General features: G+C 45.1%; 5 protein-coding genes across 5 annotated transcripts; 2 read left to right on the forward strand and 3 right to left on the reverse strand.

Annotated features, from left to right (window-relative positions):
- Positions 1–1,736: 1,736 nt before the first annotated feature.
- Positions 1,737–2,174, reverse strand: LAJ45_08111 (uncharacterized protein; the record flags this gene model as incomplete). Its single annotated transcript, XM_046117664.1, has 2 exons — positions 1,737–1,849; positions 1,901–2,174. The coding sequence occupies 2 exons, from the start codon at positions 2,172–2,174 to the stop codon at positions 1,737–1,739; spliced, it is 387 nt and encodes a 128-aa protein (XP_045968951.1).
- Positions 2,175–6,586: 4,412 nt separating this feature from the next.
- Positions 6,587–8,500, reverse strand: LAJ45_08112 (uncharacterized protein; the record flags this gene model as incomplete). Its single annotated transcript, XM_046117665.1, has 9 exons — positions 6,587–6,742; positions 6,795–6,827; positions 6,887–7,122; positions 7,207–7,276; positions 7,337–7,428; positions 7,513–7,606; positions 7,689–8,053; positions 8,114–8,272; positions 8,350–8,500. The coding sequence occupies 9 exons, from the start codon at positions 8,498–8,500 to the stop codon at positions 6,587–6,589; spliced, it is 1,356 nt and encodes a 451-aa protein (XP_045968952.1).
- Positions 8,501–9,411: 911 nt separating this feature from the next.
- On the forward strand, positions 9,412–10,711 carry LAJ45_08113 (uncharacterized protein; the record flags this gene model as incomplete). The annotated part of the gene is made up of 4 exons (XM_046117666.1): positions 9,412–9,520; positions 9,588–9,626; positions 9,688–10,142; positions 10,205–10,711. 4 exons carry the CDS (start codon positions 9,412–9,414, stop codon positions 10,709–10,711), a joined length of 1,110 nt encoding a protein of 369 aa, XP_045968953.1.
- Positions 10,712–15,279: 4,568 nt separating this feature from the next.
- Positions 15,280–16,224, reverse strand: LAJ45_08114 (uncharacterized protein; the record flags this gene model as incomplete). The annotated part of the gene is made up of 5 exons (XM_046117667.1): positions 15,280–15,341; positions 15,398–15,426; positions 15,488–15,892; positions 15,977–16,028; positions 16,125–16,224. The coding sequence occupies 5 exons, from the start codon at positions 16,222–16,224 to the stop codon at positions 15,280–15,282; spliced, it is 648 nt and encodes a 215-aa protein (XP_045968954.1).
- An 869-nt stretch (positions 16,225–17,093) lies between these two features.
- LAJ45_08115 (uncharacterized protein) lies at positions 17,094–19,546 on the forward strand (the record flags this gene model as incomplete). Its single annotated transcript, XM_046117668.1, has 4 exons — positions 17,094–18,085; positions 18,145–18,454; positions 18,603–18,743; positions 19,439–19,546. 4 exons carry the CDS (start codon positions 17,094–17,096, stop codon positions 19,544–19,546), a joined length of 1,551 nt encoding a protein of 516 aa, XP_045968955.1.
- Positions 19,547–21,860: the final 2,314 nt, after the last annotated feature.

Consider the following 21,860-nt stretch of genomic DNA (forward strand, 5'->3'; position numbering starts at 1 on the left):
CGTGGATCAACTGTGTCTGACCCTGTGGAATTCTAAGGCTGCCAGTTGCCATTCAATCTGAAGAGGCACTTGCGGACCCGGGAGGCCGGACATCTTGTAAGAGGAAAGAATAATCTGAAGGTGATTTGAGCACTAATGATTATCTGTAATGGAGGCAATGTTTCTATGTATCGCTAGAATCGAATAGAATAGGTGCGGCCGTGCAAGATAGAAATCAGGTGCAGATTTATTCAAAGATACTATCGCTAGAACTCAATAATCTTTAAGGGCTCTGCTACCGATTATAGGAGATGAGGATCAGGACAGTTGGGCGGGAATGATCCTGAGTACTTATACTCCACAGGATTCTATTCTCTGCTCCTTCTTCCTTACTAAGTTCCGGTGCTGCCTTCTAGCAGAAGGGAAGCAATACCCGCGCTACCCCTCTTCTCTCTAAGCGTCAGCGAGTGCTTCCGGTTCCGAAGGCAACCACCCTTAGTCAAAGCCTTTGTAACACCTGAGGCCTTGGTTGCCAAACAACTGGGGACCTGCATGAATGAGCTGCTGCTCAGGTGTAAGCTTTAATCATTGCTGTAGAGCTTTCGCTTATTGCAGACTTCCCAGGCATAGTCCCTTCCACTACCGGCGGACGTCCAATGCTCAGAGGATGTAGAGGATCGCCGAGCACTCAGAGCTTCACTCTGGCTGGCCTTCTAATCATTGGCGAGGCATAGACTCGTCATTCATTGCTCCCATGAGCAGATCCTCTCCCTAGCGCTCAGAATGTAGTTACTCTGACAGCTGGTAGCTAACCACACTGCCGGTACTTGCATGTCACTGTGCAACTGGCTTCTAACAATAACTCTCCGCATGTAACCGGGCCCTGTGTGTACTCATACACCAGACAGTTGGAATGACTCCGTTACAACTAGTAAGGCTTTGACTAAGGGTGGTTGCCTTCAGAACTGGAAGCACTCGCTAGCGCTTAGAGAGAAGCTGTTTTTGTCACTAGTAGACTGTTCACCGGAGCTCTGCTCAACTTCGTGGTCGTCCACCATTGATTTCCCTGGTCAGGTTTCAGGTAGGCGTCCCGCCTTGAGGGATGGATTTTAGGTAAAGTAATCGTCACATTAGAAGTAAGAAGTATGAAATGCGCAATGGGATACTGCTGAAGATACAGTAATCCCCTAAACAATTCTCTTGATTATTGTTACCGAGTTCTTAACCAAACTTAAACTTTTAAGAATCTGATTTCGCCAATGATTCCAGCTAGTCATGGAATGGCTTGGTACTTATACCCCTCGCCGTGGCCACCAGGCCTATCTAGTACAGGATAGGCCTATATCCTAATAGACTAATTATAAATCAGATCGCCTAAGTCCGCCAACCGATAGCTGAAGTACTTCTTCTCCTTGTGCTCCTGACCTGCCCGTTGATACGAGCGCTTGATTCCGGTGCATAACCCCTACTGATAGGCTTGGTGCGCATGACTGCTACCCCGCATTCCCTTGTGTCCTCTTACTGTAGGGAAGATACTCAACACATGCGTCGGTGGTACTCTTTCCGATCGCTACACTTCAGCCCTCGATATCGGTCTGAATCTCTAACGTGTTGGACGGGGAAGCCGCCCAAGACAGGGTAACCGCCCACGGTTGCAACGGCTTCGAGAGCTCATGAACCCATATCGAATACTCACGAGTGGCCATATAAAATCAATGAAATGAGTTAATAAAATTTTTTAAAAATATTGTAATATACTAATGAGTACCCTGATGCCTCCCACTACGTCTAAGAACCTGTGGGGCCAACATTTCCACCATATTAACCCATTCTTCTTCATCCTGATCCTTCTCCTCATTGTTTAAGGTCTCTATACTATATACAGTAATATTTTCGGAAAATTTAACCTGTCTAGACCTACCTCTTGGGGGTTTGTCAAGTGTAGAAGAGTCTTCTTTCGCTTTCTTTTTCTCCTCTTTAGCTTCAGCTTTTGCAATCGTTACTGCATCTGCAGCATCTCTAGCTTCTCTAAGTTTCAATACATCTTCAGTAGTAATGACTCTGGCTCTACTCAACAACTTCCTATCAGCTGTCTTTGCCTTGTCTGCCTTTTTAGCTACGGATTTTCGGAACTGGGTGCTAATATGATCCACAATCTCTCTCTCAGTAATTGAGATTTGTAAACCTTTGTCCATTTGATTTATTAAATTTCGCAATTTCCTGGCGCTTTCTGAGGAACCTTTGACTAAACAGAGAGCCTGTTTCGCTGTTGATCTAGCCATTCGGGTGGTCCTTGGTGTAGTAAGCCCTGACACTGGGAAGCTGGCGGGTTTTTTGATAGGTGATGATGCCAGTGGGTTCAAAACTCTGGGAGGGTTGAAGGGAAAAATCCCGGCCTTATCCCATGCAGCCATTATGTTTTTGTGAGTATAGGTCCGTCTTCTAGCTTCAAATAAGTCCCTAAATTACGAAAATTAGATAATTGAACATTGGCCAAATGGGCTTTTGGCAAAATACTTGAGGAATGTGCCCTTATTTATGCCTGTATCGCCACCACTTTCCTCCATGTCCTCATCAAGTATATTGCTGTAATGCTTTTGTAGAGGTCCAAATAGACCTACATCTAATGGTTGAAGTAGGTGTGTAGAGTGCGGTGGTAAACAGAAAGGCACAATCTTGTGATTTAGACAAAAATCGAAAAATTCCCATGTCATATGCGAGACATGACCATCCATAATTAGTAACCTCCAACGATCACCTGCACTATGCAATGATTAGATATAAAAAAACCCGGCAGCATTAGTAAGAAATTTACTTACATTGGTGCTGTATATTTTTCAAAATTGTCCGTCAACCAATACATGCCCAATTTGGAATCGGTCCAACCCTTTGGTGAGTATGAGAATGTGGCAATGTCTTGACCCTCTACACCTGCATACCATTCTTTATAGTGTGCTGTACCTTGATTGATTATCATTGGCGGTAGAGGTGTACCCGCGCCGGAAATAGCTTCAATAACCGTTACCCAGTAACGGTTCCCAGAATGCGTTAAGCGGGGGTTCCTGCGCCCAGCGCGACAAACCACCTTAACTTTTGCAGCAAGGCCCATCATAAACCCCTTCTCGTCCATATTATAGGAGTGCTTAGGTAATATTTCGTATAGTGCAATCACTTGCTTTAGCTGTTTTCGGTTTAGCACTCTAAAATCCCGCTGGTGAAATGGAACTGTACCTGTTTGTAATAGTCCTTTATAAGTTCAGCATTATTGGTTAAAGCTCTTTGCCTATCCAACCTAGAGGCAAACCGGGATTTGATATTCGGATTACGTTTTAAAAATCTCTCCAACCAATGTTTGCCTAAAGTCCTACCAATTTCTTGCTTGCGGACAAGGTAGGCTACCATCTCTTTTACCAATGACAATCTCAAAGGGAATCCCCAATCATCTATCCGCTCACACCATCTCACAATCGTAACTTCTTCATAATCTGACAGGATCTGCTGAGATTTGTGAGCAGCTCGGCGTGGCTCGGCGCCTTTAAGTCTGTCTCTCAGTGTAGTCCAAGGGATCCCATATGCTTCAGCACTTGCTCTCATACTCAGATCAGGTTTGGATGATCCTTGGTAATGAGAAATAGCGAGCTGAATTAATCTCTCCCTCTCTTCTAGCTGCTTGCCTTTGAGTTTTGCCATTTCGTAGACTTTCAGTAGGGGCTTGTTGGGATGGGGCGTTGAAAAAACTCAGCTCACGGCGGCGTTTGCATTTTCACAACTATATTCGCAACTAAATTGGGCGCGGGCGGTTACCCAATCCTGAGCGGGTTCCCCGTCAAACACGTTATCCGATTGCTTTTCCTCTTCCCTCAAAGGTCCTGCGGTGCCAAAAGGGAGTGTCCTGGTGGTTTGACACTCTGGGGGTTAAATCCGGGGTCGAAAACGTATTTTCTAAGGTGGGGAACTGCAACTCCGCAATATGGGCGCATACTGGCCACACCGTGCTTTGAAGGTCCGGCCAGCAGTCGATGATGCATTGTACCAGTCGTTCCAACCATTCCTACTCTTATCACCTCCCAATATACCCCGAACAGAAGCGGGGTAGCGATGGTATTGCTTCCTTTCCACTAGAGAGCACTGCCAGAACTTAATTAGGAAGTAGGAGCAGAGAATGAAATCCTTTGGAGTATAACCACTCAGGACCCTTCCTGCCCAACTATCAGATTCCTCCAGTCTTCAGAAAGCTACGAATTAAGATTCTACTCGGTAGCAGAGCCCTTAAAGATGATTGAGTTCTTAACGATAAATCTTTGAATAATCTAAACCTGATTTCTATCTTGTACAGCCACATCTTTCTATCAGATTCTAGCGATACGTGGAAAGCCTGTCCCCCTTACAGAGGCTATGCCTGGGAAAGTCTACAACTTGAATAAGCGAGAGCTCTACAGCAACTTTGGAAATCAACGTCTATTAGGCTCCTAATTGGTAGGTAGGTAAGCAAGCAGGTGCGGAGTAGGCAGGTAACTTGAAGCAGGCAGGTGCGGGGGTAGGCAGTCAGGCATGGGGATAGGCAGGCAGGTGCGGGGCAGGCAAGCAGGCAGGCAGCGCGTGGAGGTAGGAAATATGTACATAGAGGATTAGATAGACAGATAGACAAATATAGGTGACAGTCGCGCGGAAACCATATCTTACTCGATTTACTGTGATCTCATTCTGGCACCAAATCCTGCTAACGAAACTCATTAACCGGGTGAAGATACTAGTGCCAGTGTGGAGATGGTATTAGACTCCAAAAGAGAAATTTGCGTCTTAACCTGTCACGATGACGTCCTTTGGGAAAGAGGCGCACTGGCTCCGTTTCCGTATGCCCTGGCATCGGTCTACACGTAAGCAAAAGTCTTGAGGCATCTGGGGTATCTCGGGCGTCCAGGCGCCCCAAGCCTGAGACGACACGCCATTTTTTGCTGATGTTTGCTGATGAAGTATTAATAGGCCAATGTGAATGCAGGTAAAATCAAAAATTAAAAGGTTATCTTTGCTAATTTTTAATTAGATCCTTCTACATTAATACAAAGTTTTGAGTATACCCTTCCTGGGGCTATATTCTCATACAGAATTGTACTAAAATATAATATATGATGGATTATCCTCTCCGGCCGAAGACCGGCAACGACTCGTATCTGGTAAAACTATGCTCAATAATCGGCTACAAGTTCCTGTAGAGCTGTACTGTAATGTAGAATTATCTTACGAGTCGGTAATGCCTGTGACATCAGAGCATAGCTTTGTCGGGCCTGTTAATCGCTGGCAAGCTTTAGACTCATTAGCTTATAACTTCTATCATTTCTTCCTCTTGAATAGTCCTCAAAAAGGTTACAGCCGCAGCCGGTAGCGCAGCAAACTAGAGATGGCTTCTTTCCACTACCGAATGCCCTCATCATTAATCCTCAGCATGCAATTGGCCTCTGTGTGTACTCATACACTAGACAGTTCAATAGGCCCTGTCACAATTTTCTTATTTACAAAGTCCATAACCTTCCTCTTCAACAATGATGACAAATCCCGTATCTTAAGAGTATTGTACAAAGATTTATCTTTGAGTTCGCATTCTGTAAACAGACCTTATACTGTGACTTCAACTTTCCACAGTACCATTCCTACTAACGATGCTGCAATTACCTTCACAAATCTAAAGCTTCACATCATTCCAAGAATCACATAATCAATACAGTTTCCGGCATTGCTAGTACAATTAGAATGTGTTGGTCATACTGCACTTGGGCGGCTGTTGCGTCTCGAGGATCATCACATCATTGCAAAATGTGGTTACTCGCCACATTTAGCTTTCGCACTACACTTGGGTTAATACCGGGATGGTTAAAAGGATGTAGTTTAAAGAATAAACTTTCTAAATCGCGTGGCATCGCTAATAGATTGAAGTTGATTGATTCATTAGTTGCATGCTACCCAGTAGACTGAAGTTACTCTCGTCCTCTATTCAGGGAATCTACCACATACCGAGTGTGAAATCCTTTCCCACTCAAACAGTGGCTGCTAAAACTGCAACCAAGAGATATTTGGTAAACTCGCTAGATATAGAACCAGAGTTCCGTGAAGGAGAGTCCAGTGACTGTTTTCTAAGCAATGCCATTTTGAGGGTGATATACGTAATTCTTGCCATATCGGTGGTACCATTCTGACGGGAGGTATTCATTCTGCGCAATTTACGTCACACCTTATCACTCGATGATTACTGTCCTGCTTAGTAATCGAATCCTGGCATCCATACTTCCACTAATGATTATTTTATCACTGCCCCTTTTAGTTCGTTGGACCCATTATTATTACATGGCTTGTTGGAAGACATCCAAGGTTGCTATTTAGATATGTCATTTACCTTTATTCCACCTACGATGTCATTAGAAGGCCTCATAACTCCTTCATGTCGTGCCCACTCCATGACTACAACAGGACATAAGGCAAGTATTTCAGGCGGAACAGATTAGGTATCGACAAAATGGGAAATGTGTTAAACAGGATACGCAGGAAGTAAATCTAACACTTAATAATAACCCAAGAACCATGCAAAAACTTCCCATCCGAGACTTGGTAAGCCTCATGATCCTGGAGAGGCTCCCTTTGCAGGTGTGCCTTTCTTCTTCATGAGAGAGTTAAAAAATGCTGATAAGACCTCATTTTGACTCTTGCCATCACCTCCACCCTGACTAGCCAAAGAAGGCTCTCTATCCGAAGCCCTGCTAGCTTCTCTCTCCTATTTGTCGAATGTTAGCGAACTTGGCGCATGAAAAGATATCAATACTAACCTTTAATCTTTCCAACATGTTTTCAGCATCGACCTGAATTCCTCCAACATTAAATTGCACTGGCCCAACGTGCTCGATAACCCTCTCCCCACTTCCATGATTCTGATTGTTTTTGTCTTCCTTGCCACCCGAGCTGCTTTTTCCTCAGCTGCTCTAGCTTCCAGGACCTCTAGTTGGGTGGCGAGAAATTCCTGCGTATCAACTGCTGGGACTTCGATCACCCTACCCCCATTCTTGTTGAGCAGCGCAATTCCCTCTGTATCGCCGCGTTTTGATTCCTTGATCACATCCTCATAAACCTCTACTGCTCCGCCTTCGCTCTCCGGTTCTTCCACGTGCGGTGAAATATCAACACTCCATCCTGAGTTTATTCCCTCTACATCAAAGCCCTCCCTGAGAACACGAATCTTACCCCACGAGTCCCAGTGAGGGGGCACAAGAACTTTGTCACGCTCAATTACATTGTGTTTAAGAACTTGTTGCTGTAGAAAATCAGCATCAATATGCCAATTTTATAGTTGATGTTTTACATAGTCACTTACACGTTGTGGCGATTGGATAGAGAGAAGCGAAAATATCAATGGCCGGATTGGAGACGGCGCCGAAGGTGTAGTATAAATTAATGATGCCCCATCTGAACCACTGTTAGCCTTTGCAACTACCCTGGTTCTCTCTTAACTTTTGAGAGATTTATATAGTGAGAAGAAATTTCACACACGCTTCAGTAAAATTGTCCGCAGAAATTGAAGAACGAAGTCGAATTCTTCCTCCTTCCACCCACGTTCTCTTTCTAACACTTCAATTTTGTCGGCCTATATGTTAACCCTGCGAGGTCAGTTTTTCTATGCTCTCCCGCTCTCAAACGTCAGTAGTTAAAAGAAATTGTTTCCGCACATTTTGGCAAACCACGCATAATGGTAAACCGATAGGTTCATCAAACTCTCCCGGCCCAAGAGGGATTGTTACTTCCCCAACCCCACCGCCCCCAGAATCAGTATGTGTGCTTCTCCTGGTTTCCCAGGCATGTGTAACTTCATCTAGGGTCCTCCTGCAATCGTCATCCAAGCTAGTAAAGATACCTCGAACTAGCCGAACCCAGGTTTTTATCTCCCGCATCCAATCCCAAGGTTTGGACCAATCAAGCAAAATGACTATGAGGGTTTCTGGGAGGGTTGCGGCGGTAAATAGGGGACGTAGAAGCGGGATGAATGATGGTGTTGGCTCCGAGATCAGGTATACTCCGAGCCGGGCAAGCACATCTATAATACCACAATTAGACGGCGTGAAAGATCTAGTGACGAAGAATGGTAATAGGGCACCTTCGTGGTCAGAATCCAGGACGTCCAGATAAGTGTATCCGAGGGCAAACGCGTTTGCAATTGGTGGTCTTTTATCGGTCTTCCTGTGTCCACCTCCGGATCCTGCCCCACCAACACCTAAGGATTCAACAAACTCTTTTTGGCCATCGGCTGATCCTCCTGTGGGGTTCCGTTCAAAACGTCAGCCCACCTTTTTTCTCAGGATTCGAGACCTCCGTAGACAAGGTTGTCCGTACCTAAAACCAGGATGGACTTTTGAGGTAGCCTTTTCGAAGAAGCAACAGAGGACAGCATGGATGACCACATGTCGTCTTTCTCCGACTCATTAGAAGAAGCAGCAGACATCGCGGAAGCTGGACGCTCATTGAAACCGCCGGAGCGGGCCATGACTGATTCGCGATAGTTTGTTTCTAATTATTCGGTAGATCGATGAGGGTTGAATTGTGCGAGACTTAATATTTAACAGCGCGATGTAGAATTATTCTGTGTGAGAGCTCTAGTAATAAGAATTTAGCGGAAGATAGTGGGGGAATGTATCGCAGACGAAGAAGGGGGTGGAGGTGTTACGTGAGTTGTAGCTAAGGAGGCCCCCTCGACCAGTCGGCATGCGCCTATCTTGTGGTATTTGCCTGCGTGTCAAGGGTCAGTCAATTTGTCGATCCCGCGTGGTTCCTCAAATATCAACTTTAGCCAAGTCGTTCCAGATGCAACGCAGGCATGAGTAAAAATACTCTACACTATCAGACCCTCTTGATATACAGTCAATACGTCCATCTGTTACCAGCTCCAGCTAGTGCACGATAGAAAGAAGGGCTGGGGTTGCTGGTTAGGGCGTTTCACACACAGTTGGGATGATGGCCCAAAGTTATCAGTACCTATGCGATGAGTCGGCAAGCTGCAAAATACATGCACCTTGGCGTCACATGGTGTAGAGTACGTACCTACATAACATAACCCTGTGTGTTGCATCCTAGTGCTGTTATTGATCATGTAGGTACATGTACTCCACTCTACTCTACAAGGTACTCTACATACATACCTGCTCTGTTCCTTATCGTCGAGGTCCATATATCACCGCCGCCCTAGTTCCTGATAATAGATAGACAAGACTATTACACGCTGTCGCGCTGTACATACGATCTACCCACCTCCTCCTAACCAACCTCCCCGAGTATCTCATTCTATCACGTAGCCACTCTCACTTGTTATTTGGCACATTCCATCACAACCACCCCCCCCCTCTTCTTCTCTAACCCCCCCCCCTTTTTCCCTGTGCTCTTTTCTTGCCTGCTTCGAAAATGAACACACGTCCGCAGATAGCTACTACCGATCGTTCCCAAGCCCTCTCTGCAACCTTCAACCAGGACTATTCCTGCTTCTCAGTTGGCCTCGATTCCGGCTTCTGTGGTGTGTCAAGCTCCAAGCTACTCATTCCCTATATACAACGAATGAAAATTTACTTGTGTGTAAACAGTTTACAATTCGGATCCATGCGAGCTACACATCTCCCGGAGTAAGAGCCCTCGCCTTAACTTAAAGGTTTGGCGAAGCTAACTTTCACTACTCTTTCAAAGATCTTAATGCCGGTATAGGCATTGCTGCCATGCTTAACAGGGCCAACTACCTTGCAATCGTCGGCGGAGGTCGCTCGCCAAAATTCCCGCAGAATAGGGTTAATATTTGGGACGATATCAAGCAGAAACCAGTCATCACTCTAGAATTTCGATCGGAGATACATGCAGTGCGCCTTTCACGCTCTCGGATAGTTGTTGTCTTGTTGGGAAGTGTTCATATCTATGCCTTCTCTTCGCCGCCATCCCGGCTACATGTTTTTGAAACCTACGACAACCCACTTGGTCTGGTGGCCCTGTCTGCAAAAACTCTAGTATTTCCAGGCAGGCTACCAGGTCACTTGCAGATTTTTGACCTGGTTACCGGGAATGTCAATATAATACCAGCACATTCGACACCTCTTGCTGCTGTAACAATATCGCCTCAGGGAGATATAGTAGCCACAGCATCCGAAACAGTAATTACACCGATATACCTCTCCTTGTATCGAGATTTACTGTATTAGCTGACTCTTAAAAGGGTACCTTGATTCGTGTATTTTCTGCTTCGACTGGTCTTCCAATCACCGAACTTCGAAGAGGAATCGATAAGGCGACCATCTTCTCTCTCGCCATTTCCCCATCTTCTTCTCGTTTGGCTGTCACTAGTGATAAGAGTACCTTGCATATTTTCGAGCTCCCATCTTCGTCTTTAATATCCCAACCTGTACCCCGACCATCATCATCGCTATCTTCACACTCCACAAGTGCAACTCCCTCGGGAGACAATAAACGTTGGTCTCTACTAGGAAAACTACCTTTACTACCAAAGTATTTTTCTAGTGAGTGGAGTGCCGCCCAGGCAAAATTTGAAGGCGGTGGAAGAGGGGATCTAGGGTGGATTGGTGAAGACACTTTGATTGCTATTGGAACAGGAGGGAAGACTGGAGAGGCAAGGTGGGAAAAGTTTGTGGTGGTTGAGGGTGAAGGGGGCGTTGGTATTGAGTGCATACGGGAAGGTTGGAGAAGATACCTAGATAATGATTAAGGTTCTCACTGGCTGTTTCGGTCCGGAATTGTATCAGGTCCAGGTTTTCGGAATGCGTTTCTCCTAGAAGCTCAAGTCTTCTTTAGCTCTCTGTCACTGGGGACACTACAGGACCTGTTATGGAATGCAATCGGGAACGATTTGTTAATTTTGAAAGATATATATACTAAATTCTTGTTGAGCAGACCACGGAAAGTGGATTTATACTTTTGTCGTTGCTTTCCGGTTCTCCTTGGTTGGCATATTTATTCTACTCTTCAAGTATTTTTCTAGTCATCACTTCAAGGTTTAACTAGTATCCCTGGTATTTTGCCCTCATGTCTTAGTCATAACCTTCTTAGATTGCACTATTTTAATAGCATTTTATCTGGACCAGCTGTATCTTCAGTTGACCGTGATCAAACGATCGCATATAAAATGCAATTGTTTAATTCTTGGCCGGGATGTGGGTTCTTACATGATGGAGACAACGACTCCTACACTACAGCCTGAGTCATATCATGTCACTCGGTCCCTACGTTCTGTATGATCTGTTAGCAAGCATACTAGTATGAATGGGTCTTTCATTATTATTATTTTATATTAAAGACTTCTCAAGTAATTGTTCCGAGACATGAGAACGAACGCTTAACTCCAACTTACTATCTCTCAATCATCCTAAAATTATCTCGAAGCAGCAACGAAAATATGGAAGCAGTTCACCAGATGGAGACATGAGAGGTGCGGACAGAATGAAAATGTGGAAGTAGAAAGGAGAGAGTTGGGATATGGGTGGGGGACGTTGAAGGATGCCGGAGACGAAGAATAGTCCAACACGATGTAGTCTCATATATTTCCTATGTCAGTCAAACGCGAGAGGAGGTGGAAGAGATTGGGTAGTTCAGGGGTTATTGCCATAACTGTAAGGTTGCAGGCAATTAATGAATTAAAACAAAAAAATCCTAAAATTATCGCTTTGATACGCAATACCCGGCGCTACGACCCTAGGTGTCCGATTGTACTACTTGATAGTTCATGGACTATAAAAGAAATTGCGTATAAGTCTATTTCACCAATATGGCTTTTCATACATCATTTTAAATCCTACATATCCCTTACATACATGTACCATTATTTCTAAATAATCAACCTATCGCCGCATAGTAGATAACTTTGAGGTATTTCAGCCAGATTGGTAGTTTTATTCGGTATTTGTACACACTATTTCATCGCTGAATGCGGAATGCGACATCCTTTTCTGCTCCAGGTGGCGATAATGCAGGAGTTCGTGATTGCGGGAACAAGCATTCTAACTGTGGAGTATAGTAGTACATTCAATGTATACTCATTCCTACCTGCTTACCGTCTACAACCAATATGTGAACCTCTAGGGTTAAAATAAAGTTGTGGGCGAGATAAGGATATCAAGGCTCCAATTGGTTGATTCATGGTTATATAGGTACATACATGTAGGAGTTTACTATACATATTCATGTGCCTATGAATATATAGCTACAACACAAAATCTAAATATCACGCACACACTCGCACGTACTTAACCTTATATAATCTTATCCAATTGGGTCTTCCCTATCTATTGCGGTACCGCCATAGTTGTCTCTACTTGCAGGTTTGTCCTGAGAGATATCGATTTTACGATCAATACGCGGATGAACTATGTATATACATATGTTACGGACCAGTATCGAGTGATTTCCTATGATTCACTTCTAATACAAACCCGATACATGTGGATGCCTATACTAGTCTTCCTAAAACAATATACATCAAAAAGCTCAGTATGTTACTACTAACCTAATCTCCAGGCTAATTGGCCTGAGATATTTACCATAATTCCGGTAGAAAATAAAATACCATACATATCGCGTACCATTGATCCGATCTCTGAGACTGAGATACCTGCGTTACACTAGGGCAGCCTAAGAATCTTCATACTAGTACTACATGTATGAATCATACATGTACCTATCGCTGTATTTCTGCAATCATGTTGTATCCCCCACCTTTGGTGGAGGCTTTGATCAAAGAAACGTACATGTACTTACATGTACGAAAAGAAGCAATACCTTAACCTCTAATCCCGATTGTGAGCATTCATGATCATGAAGAATTTCCACGATACCTTTCGAAATTTCAGTATTTATCAATTATGTGGGATTTACATAATTCAAAACCCTAGTTAGCTATAGAGAGCTACAATAGCTGCAGATGACTACATGTAGGAACCGGGTGTTTTATTTATCTAAATTTATAGCGTTAAATATATACATACATACACGTATACATGAGTTGAGCACTTTCGGGCCGGAGGCAAGAGGCCTGCAGGCGCTGAATAGTATCTCTATTATATCGTTTACTAACACGAACATTTCAGTAAGCCCTGCACTTCCCTGCGCGCTCAAAGTTCATGGCTCAAACAAACATTCTAGGAAAGAAATCCGAACTGCCAATAGTACCAAACCAACAAAAAGCAACTAAAATCATCAATATCAAGAATCTGGTCGACTCAGAATCGTCAAACTTCAGAACAACGGAAACAATGATTGGAAAAGGAACATCTCAAAAAGAATTCCAAACATGGCCAATCAAAACATATAGTTTTCTCCCATCCATGGCAGATCATGAATAATATATACATGTATGTGGCAGAGAACACATACGTTACAACTACATGTATCGTTCACCCATTTCAACCTTAATTCGGTACAAGTAACTACATGTACATGTGCATGTAGACACTAGGTGCGTGTGCTTACACCCTGATTCATATAAACCATACTGTTTTTAAAGAGACCACTAGGTCTTATGATATACTCGGGAAGTCCCCAGGTGTTACTCCTCGGGTCACTACTATTTTCCTGCTCCAAAACTCTCATGTGTGTATTCTGGGATTATTCCTTCTAACACCCGTGATTGATCGATCTCTTTATATATACATATAGCCCGGTACCCGGGCCCTTACTCTACTCCAACAAACCTTACGGCCATCAGCTCTGGGACTACCTCATCCTACCCCCTTTTTTTAAATTAGATACCTGCTGTATTCCATTTAATTAATGGCGAGGGTCAGATTTAGGGTTAGGGGTTCCCGAAAGTTTTTACCCAACACATCCCCCTATATTATAGTAGATGAAAGGGGGTCTTGGGCTTCTGATAAATTACGTTATATGCTAGGACCCAAATAATTCAATGCTCTGCTTAAACTAGGTGAACGATCATGTTCAAGCTCTGACAATACCCCGACGACCGGTGGGAAAGCTGTCGAATTCCCACCTGGAGGTCTATCAAAGTGACCTTGTAATGAGCCGCCCCTCCGCGAGACATGCTCTATCCATTGGATCAACGTTACGCCGGGCAAATGACAGGTACACAACCTTATCTCACGAGCGATCTGTTTCTAACACGCTGGCAGATCCCCCCGGTACTCTGACAACTAAGTTGCCAGCGGAACACTTGCGATATCCACTTGTAGGAGATTTAAAGGTGCTGATCGACTGGGTGTTGAAGAAACACACCTCCAAATAAGAGATGATCCGTTACTTGCCATGTAACACACAATGCATAACCCCTGATCAGCGGGGAATTAGTAGTACGATGTAGTCGCTAGATCTCAGCAACATAGGTACCATCTGCAGCTCTCCTAAATATTCAGAATTTCAACCGGGATCACCAGTGCTTACCCGCTTCATTAATACCGCTCCCCTGGAGCAATCGGTGTTGTGCAGTAAGATCTCTCCAGCTCTGTTGTGATAAACCGATAATCGTAAGTTGGATTTGGGCGGATGGGCGCTTGATTTAACCATCAAATTGCGGTCATGATGCATCACTCGATCGAGATCGAGTGCATAGCAACTCCACCCTACATCCGCCCGCCAGATCGCGCCGGGTTAAACAACGCAGTTAATCATCTCATTTTGACCTTGACAGCTTAAATACCCGCCCATCATGTCACGTCACAAATCAAGGGACATTTCTCCTTAGACTATAGGAATTAGACGATCCCACGTCAGGACCTAATTAATCTACGTTCGCTGCTAGAGTCCAAAATTCTATCTAGCGAACGTAGAGTACATGCCCCCGGGCCAATTGAAAAACCAAGCCTCCGATCTTCTCCGGATTCCTGAAACTCCGGGGTTGCCGAGCCAAACGTACTCTGCGGAGGCTTCCCCGGACCCCAGGCCTAGCTAACTACACGTACATGTATGTACTGTATGTAGCTAGGCAGCTAGCTCGGGAAAGAAGAAAAACTGGCGAACAGCAATTCTACCATCAGAATTTGGCAAAATGGCTTTTTTTGTATTCAACCAGCACCGGTAAGATGGATGGATGTCCGGTTTGGTTTCCAATATGTATCATACTCCAGCTAACTAATACGCAGCCGACCGATGATGGGTGACGGAAATTTCTTAAGTGCAATATCCCTATTCGCCCATGCACAGCAAAAACCCTCAAACTTGGCGCCGGGATAAGGTATTTATTGGGAATTTTAAAATATGTATGATAAATATGTAGCTAGGTGGGAGGAAGTAAACATCGAATGCGATGGAGGTAAAATATATGAAATTATATTACATATGTAGGTACTTTCTGGTGCCCAACCCGCCGAAGTACAACAAGAAACCAGACGGACCTACGTAGCATGACAGGTCAATAAGAGCATTATAGTACTTGATCATACCCACCTACCTCCGACCGCAGGCCGCCGCTCAAAAGTCCTGCACACCCGTGTTCCCCGCGCCCGCCCCTTCCTCACTTGGGCTCTCCGCATCAAAATACGCATCCTGCGCATCCCTCTCAATCTGCCTATAATCATCATACTCCTCACTATTATCGATGCTCTCGTAGTCAGCATCCTCATCTCTACCCTCCAAAAACCTCAGCGTCATCGTCTCCCGCCACACCTGCTCCGCCTCCTCCTTACTTGTCACCGTCTCGCCAACGCTGTTCTCTGCACGGGTCTCGAGTGTCGTAGCATCGCTGTCACGCAGCGCATCTATTTTCGCCTCGGACCGTGAGAGATCCGCGTGCAGGATCCCCGACCAACCCTTCTTGCGGCCCTCGGCTTCGCGCTCGGCCGGACTCTGGTGCTGTCGGATGAGACGATCGTAGAGGAGGGGGTCGGCGAGCTCGAGGTCAGGCGAGGAAAAGTAAGTGGGTGAGTTTTTGGCGAGATATTGGAGTCTGAATGTGGTAGGTCAGCATTGAAGTATGGATGGGCATGGGTTCGTGAGGGCTTTGGTTTGGCTGTTTTCTATTGGCAATTACCGTCTGTTTCTTACGGTGACTCGGTCAGGGAGCGGTCGGGTCATCCGAGGAGCTTTGCCAATGGGTTAGTATCCGTGTTATTACTAACTTGTAGAAAGATCATTAAATCATAGGTTCAGGTGGCGGGAGCGATCGAGAGGTGGTGGACCTTGGAGTGAGAGCTGGGAGAGTTCAACACCCGCTGTAGATGAACTAGAAGATGCTAAAGCTCCATCTTCTGGGGTCTCTTGCACTATTATTCCAGGCATGATATAATCGTGGTTCTGTAGTAAGTGATGACGGTGATGAAGGTATGGTTGGTGTGAGATCCTTGATCTGAGTGCGAAGTTACGCAGATGTACGTAGCTATCGGAGCGAATACGATTGCGTACTGATACTGTAGGTTAGCGTGGCAGTCATGATGTAGTGTACCTACTACGGTTGATATGAGCATGGGGTAGAGTACTACCTACCTAGTGGGTGAGTTTAGTAGCTACTGTATTAGAGCGCTCAATTAGGACACAATTAGTAGACTGCTAATAATCAAATAGTAACAGCCCTGGGTGACTAACGGTAATGATAGCACTATACCTACGGTCAGTCGGAGTATTTCCGAGCATCAAGACGAGATAGCATGCCTGCTCGTCCCATAGTTACACACATCATGTCTCTAATAGATTAAAAAAGGCTCTCGCTGTGGTTAGTGCAGCGTGTTTCGGCCCCATTCATTAATCCCCCAATGGCCACCAGCCAAATAGAGTAGAGCGAACAGCCTAGAGAAGTCCCCTTGACTAGACCTGAACCCTGTAAACTTTCCGAAACAGCGGAAAGAGATCCCTCCAAATCCCACTTCTTAAAACCTCTCCCGCCGGAGTGACGGTTTGCTTGTTCCGCTCTACACTCCTTGACGACACGCTGGCCTTGTCACGACCTTTTGAATATTTTTGGATCTCGATAACTGATTTTCACGTTCCATCCAGTGGATTATTGACGACGACGCAGAGAAGAGAAACCTTGTGCTCCGCTCTATTCATTCTATCCATCTCTCCACCACCGCCACCTTAACCGCCGACTACCCCCCCCCCCCGGGGGCCTTTCGAGTCGCCAGTCGATCTCAATTTCTTACCAACTCTAAACAATGACTTCGCACTCTTCTGAGAAAAGTAAACGTGCAATGTCGAAGCGCATACAGGTCGCAAAGCAGCCGAAACCTTTCCTTGGAGGTTTTGACACTATCCTGAGGCTTCCCGGCTTTATATCGGTGGTCAAGGCCCTAACACTCATCGCGACCGCGTCTGTGGTCTCGTTCGCGTCTCAGTTAGCTCTGGCACCTGTCTACGGTGACATCCCGTCATCCCTGTATCACTCAAAGATCTCGACGGCTGTCTTTGTTGCTGCATGGTCCGCAAAGTACAGTCCGGTTAGGTTGCCGGGTAGTCTCAAGAACTTTCTACCAATCATTGCCCTGTACACACCTGCTATACAGAGATATCTTTTCCGCTATTCAGACAGCTGGGGTCCTAAGAGTGGCCCTATTTATACAGAGGGAACTACATATTATCCCATTCTTTTCCTGACGGTTCTACACTCGGCGCTTCTGCTGGATCTTCGGAATGTCATCTTCGACTCTGTGTTGGGTGTACTCTCTTTGAGCTTTTTCTTGGGCGCGGAGTCCTACGTTCCCAGTCTTTTGAGAAACCACATTGGATCATCATGGATCCTTACCAGATGTGGTCTGCCACAATTGTTTGGGGCGCTTTATGCTCTGCTGTCGCCTTCACTTTTACTTCTCACGGCTATTCCAGCCTTGTATCATACGGCGACAGTCAATACAATGTGTGTCACTACTCCTGCTCTTAACGAAACACTTGCTCTTTCAAACTATACCATGTTGGCTCGTCAGGAGTCAAACACTGGATATGTTTCTATCCTTGAAAGTAAAACTGAAGGCTATCGGATTATGCGGTGCGACCACTCTCTATTGGGGGGTGAATGGCAGAGAGCTCCTAAGGGGTTTGAACACCTTGACCTGGGATATAAAGAGCCAGTTTATGCTATTTTTGTGACTATGGAGGCCGTAAGGCTTGTTGACCCACCACCCAAGAACCCCAAGCCAAGGGCATTGGCTATGTATGATACCGATGAAATTTTCCCCTCCAATTCATAAATTTACTAATAAATATTTCTAGCGGATTGGGGATTGGTACTGCAGTAAACGGCCTGCTTTCACACGGGGTAGAGACAGACATCGTTGAGCTGGATCCAGTTGTCTACAAATTCGCCAAAGAATTTTTCGAATTGAAACTGAACCACACAGCATATATTGAAGATGCAATTGGCTTTGTTAAGAGAGAAGCAGCCGTGGAGAAAAACCGAAAGCAGTATGAGTTCATCTTGCATGATGTATTCACTGGCGGTGCTGTTCCTGCCAGCCTTTTCACCAGCGAATTCTTTAGTGATCTACGGACCCTTCTCACAGAAGATGGCGTCATTGCGATTGTGAGTTTTTTTCAGTCTTCCTTCTTATTAAAAGCTCAGAAGCTTGTAAAAAAGAAACTCCGGTCATCATTTCAACATTCTAGGACCAGACTCCGGCAGTAGTTGGAGACGATAAATCCGAGACAATAGCTAATCACGTGAGATATAGAACTGGGCTGGTGACCTGAAACTGCAGGCCGCAAAGTCAATCATAATGACAGTCATGTCGACTTTTAACAATTGCAGGGTTTTTAGAGAGGATATGCCTGAAAAAGATGTCGAAACAGCTGCTGTTGACTTTACAAACATGGTAAGTGATATTATCAAATATTTTTTCCAATGAGTTTTGTATCATTGGTGATTCCCCCATCACATTCTCTCCACCGAATGAGGCCATAGCCATAATTCTGGAAGAATGCTGTTTTCTTTTGGTCCCCGGGTTCCATTCCCGTGTGGGTAAAGTTGCGACCAGGTCTGTGGTTCGTACCAGCACGAACATTCTTGGGCTTGGGTTGTGCAACAGAGTTCCCCAGCCCTGTCGGCCTATCGGCCTCTTGCCAATTATGATTTTCTTTCTTTTAGATATGCCTTTTTCTCCCACTCCCGTGGTTTATTGGAGCTCCCTCGTAGCCTATTTGTGTTACCCGGCAGCTAGGTGGACCCTGCGGGATCTTCGTTACCCCACGAAATCCTAACCAACTAAAACATCGTTTGGTTACCATGTGGCTGAAGCCCCTCCAACTGCCTTTCAACACTTCTTTTTTTTTTTTTTTTTTTTGTCAGCGAAGAAATACCTATCGCCCTTGCATTTTTTATTCTGATTAATATTAATCTTCTCAATTATTCCTCCTCTTCTTTTCTTTTTTGCCTACCTTCAGCGCTCATGTGCTGTCCTTTGCCCAGCATGCCGTGATTTCCGGAGGCTTTTTTCTTTTCTTTTGTGAAAAGCTTACTTTTTGTCTCGGCTGGCTAACCGGTTGCCGAATATGGTTTTTGTACTCCTAGGTTATCTTCTGTACCAGGTCGGAGAAACCCTACACTTTCCCGTGCCCCAACCAGGACCGACTTCCTAGGGTCATATGCGAGGGAGCAGTTTCTCTTTCCCAAATATGAGATCAATCTCGAGCACTACTTCAGTAACAGTAGCAAAGGGATCCTCCTTAATGACAGGTCAATTGGTTCGCTAGTCGAGTGGCAGCAGACGAGTGCTTTAGGACATTGGAAGGTCATCAGGACTGTTGTTCCTCCGTCAGTTTGGGAGAATTATTGAAGATCATGTCATCATGGATCTAGTTCAGGATTCTAGGATTCATTAGTTTATTGTGCTGAGATGAAATATATCCAATGACCAACTGTATCCTGAGGGTTAGTGATCCGGTGAGGCTGTACGTAGTGATATTCTCATTTGTTGCTCTGCTTGCCTTGACGCCGGAACCCGCATTTTCAGGTGAAGATGGATATTTCCTTTTGCGTCTGAGGTTAGTAGGTGATGGTAATGATGATGGTGGTTGAAGTTTTAGTTGTGAGCGAGTACGAGCATTGTAAGCGGTACATATCAGGGCTGGGCTTGAAATGATGCGCGGATTTCTGCAGAATGACACGTGCCTTACCGAGTTTTTACCCTCGAACTTGTTGCTTGGATGAGACGGGCAGCGACTGCCGTCGGTAGCTCCTCTTGGGCAAGCGATTGTGTAACTCCTGGCAGTTGGTGCAGTACTCTAGAGTACTAGGTACATCTCAAGAGTGCATACATTTTGTTGACTCTTCTTTTGTTTCTTCTACAGACGAACACCCACAACGCCCAGCAGTAACAGCAGAGTCGTACCTACATGATACACGCATACGCAGTGCAATCCTTACTGGGTGGCCCTTTACACTGGCTTCCTTTTGTCCATCCCACCAATTCTCTCGCATTTTCCCCATGTTCCAGCGGCTTGCTTCATCCACTCCCGTGATGATTGGCTACCAAACCACGATTCTACTCTATGATGATAGGACAGGTGTGCCCCCCCCCCCCCCACGTCTCCCGCACAAGGAAGAGACAAGTCAAAAAATCCAATTTACTCCCCACCCCTACCTGGCTATGTTAATTCGACAGCCGCGCACAGATTCACATGAGAGGTTGCACACGATCAAATTACTGGGTCTCTTCCCTTCGATAAATACGTAAGCGGGCCCTGAAAAACCACTGTTGCATGAGATGATTAAACTCGATATGTAATCGAGGTCTTCCCTGGAATTGCAGAGTACATACATACAAACGTCGACGTACAGTTTACAGATAGCCAGGGCAGACAAGCTTCCCTGAAGTGACCTTGCCCCGAGAGTTCAAACAGGCCCAACGCAAGGCGTATTCAATATCTTTGTCCGTTTCACCAATTCGTTCCGGTTCTTGACAACAAATAATTCAGGTAGTTTAGGGAGGCAAGTAACTGCACGGCGTTAAAGTGCTGAATTATTACTCTATCAACCTAGTTACCTTCCAACTTCGTCAATCGGCCTTTTTTTTATTTGCAGATCGTTTACTAGTCGCTTAGAATACCTCAGTTTCGCTTGGCCCTTTCTCCTCTTTTACTTGACGATGAGCCGCAAAAAAAAAGAATAATAAGCGGAAAACTGCGTATTTTATTTTATTCCCCTGCTCCTTTGTCTCTCCATCTCATCGTGACAATGATCGTGATCACAAACTGAACCACAGTTCGCATCATTTAAGTCTGAATCACACACTTCTCTCCTGCGTGCACGAGAAAAAGCTTGTCCGTTCCAGTCTCCTTGCGGAAATCATCTTTTTCTCACCTCAACCGTTTTTTTTTTTTTTTTTTTAGATTGGGTGGACGGGTGCAAGAAAGAAAAATTACGGAAAAGAAAAAATGAAGGAAGATAGTGAATCGAACTGGTGGCTGCTATCAGTTCTTAATATACCCCATTACTTCACACCTCAAAACTACGCAACCAATCCAGCCAACCAGCGGTGATTCCTCGGCATGGTCAGCTGTCTAAATTCGCTGCAGGGCCCACTCTCTATCTCGTCTTCCTTCGTCCCGACGCTTCCCTCCCAAAAGAGAGACGTCCATTCCATCGGGAACTTTTTTAGTCTATCTCAACAGCTCTAGAGATCTCGAGACCCTCTTTCATCACCATGCACATGAAAGAGGCAAATTACACCAAAGAACACAAATACACACCCCTCCATTTATTATTATAATGTTTCTTTCTATCTATCGCCATCTAGATCTACCGGATGGGTGGTGGTGCGCGCGTAAATACCTCGTTACAGTCTGAAAGTGTTTACTAGACCAAGAAAATCAGCCAGGGCCCAGGACTAAGCTATACCAGCACACGAGGTTTATCTTGCACAGCATAAGTTATACAAACCTACATGTAGGTATATGTACCTACAAAACCGAATAAATTGATATGAGGCAAA

This window comes from Morchella importuna, assembly GCF_003444635.1.
Source record: "Morchella importuna strain M04M26 chromosome Unknown Morimp01GS028, whole genome shotgun sequence".
Lineage (NCBI taxonomy): Eukaryota > Fungi > Ascomycota > Pezizomycetes > Pezizales > Morchellaceae > Morchella > Morchella importuna.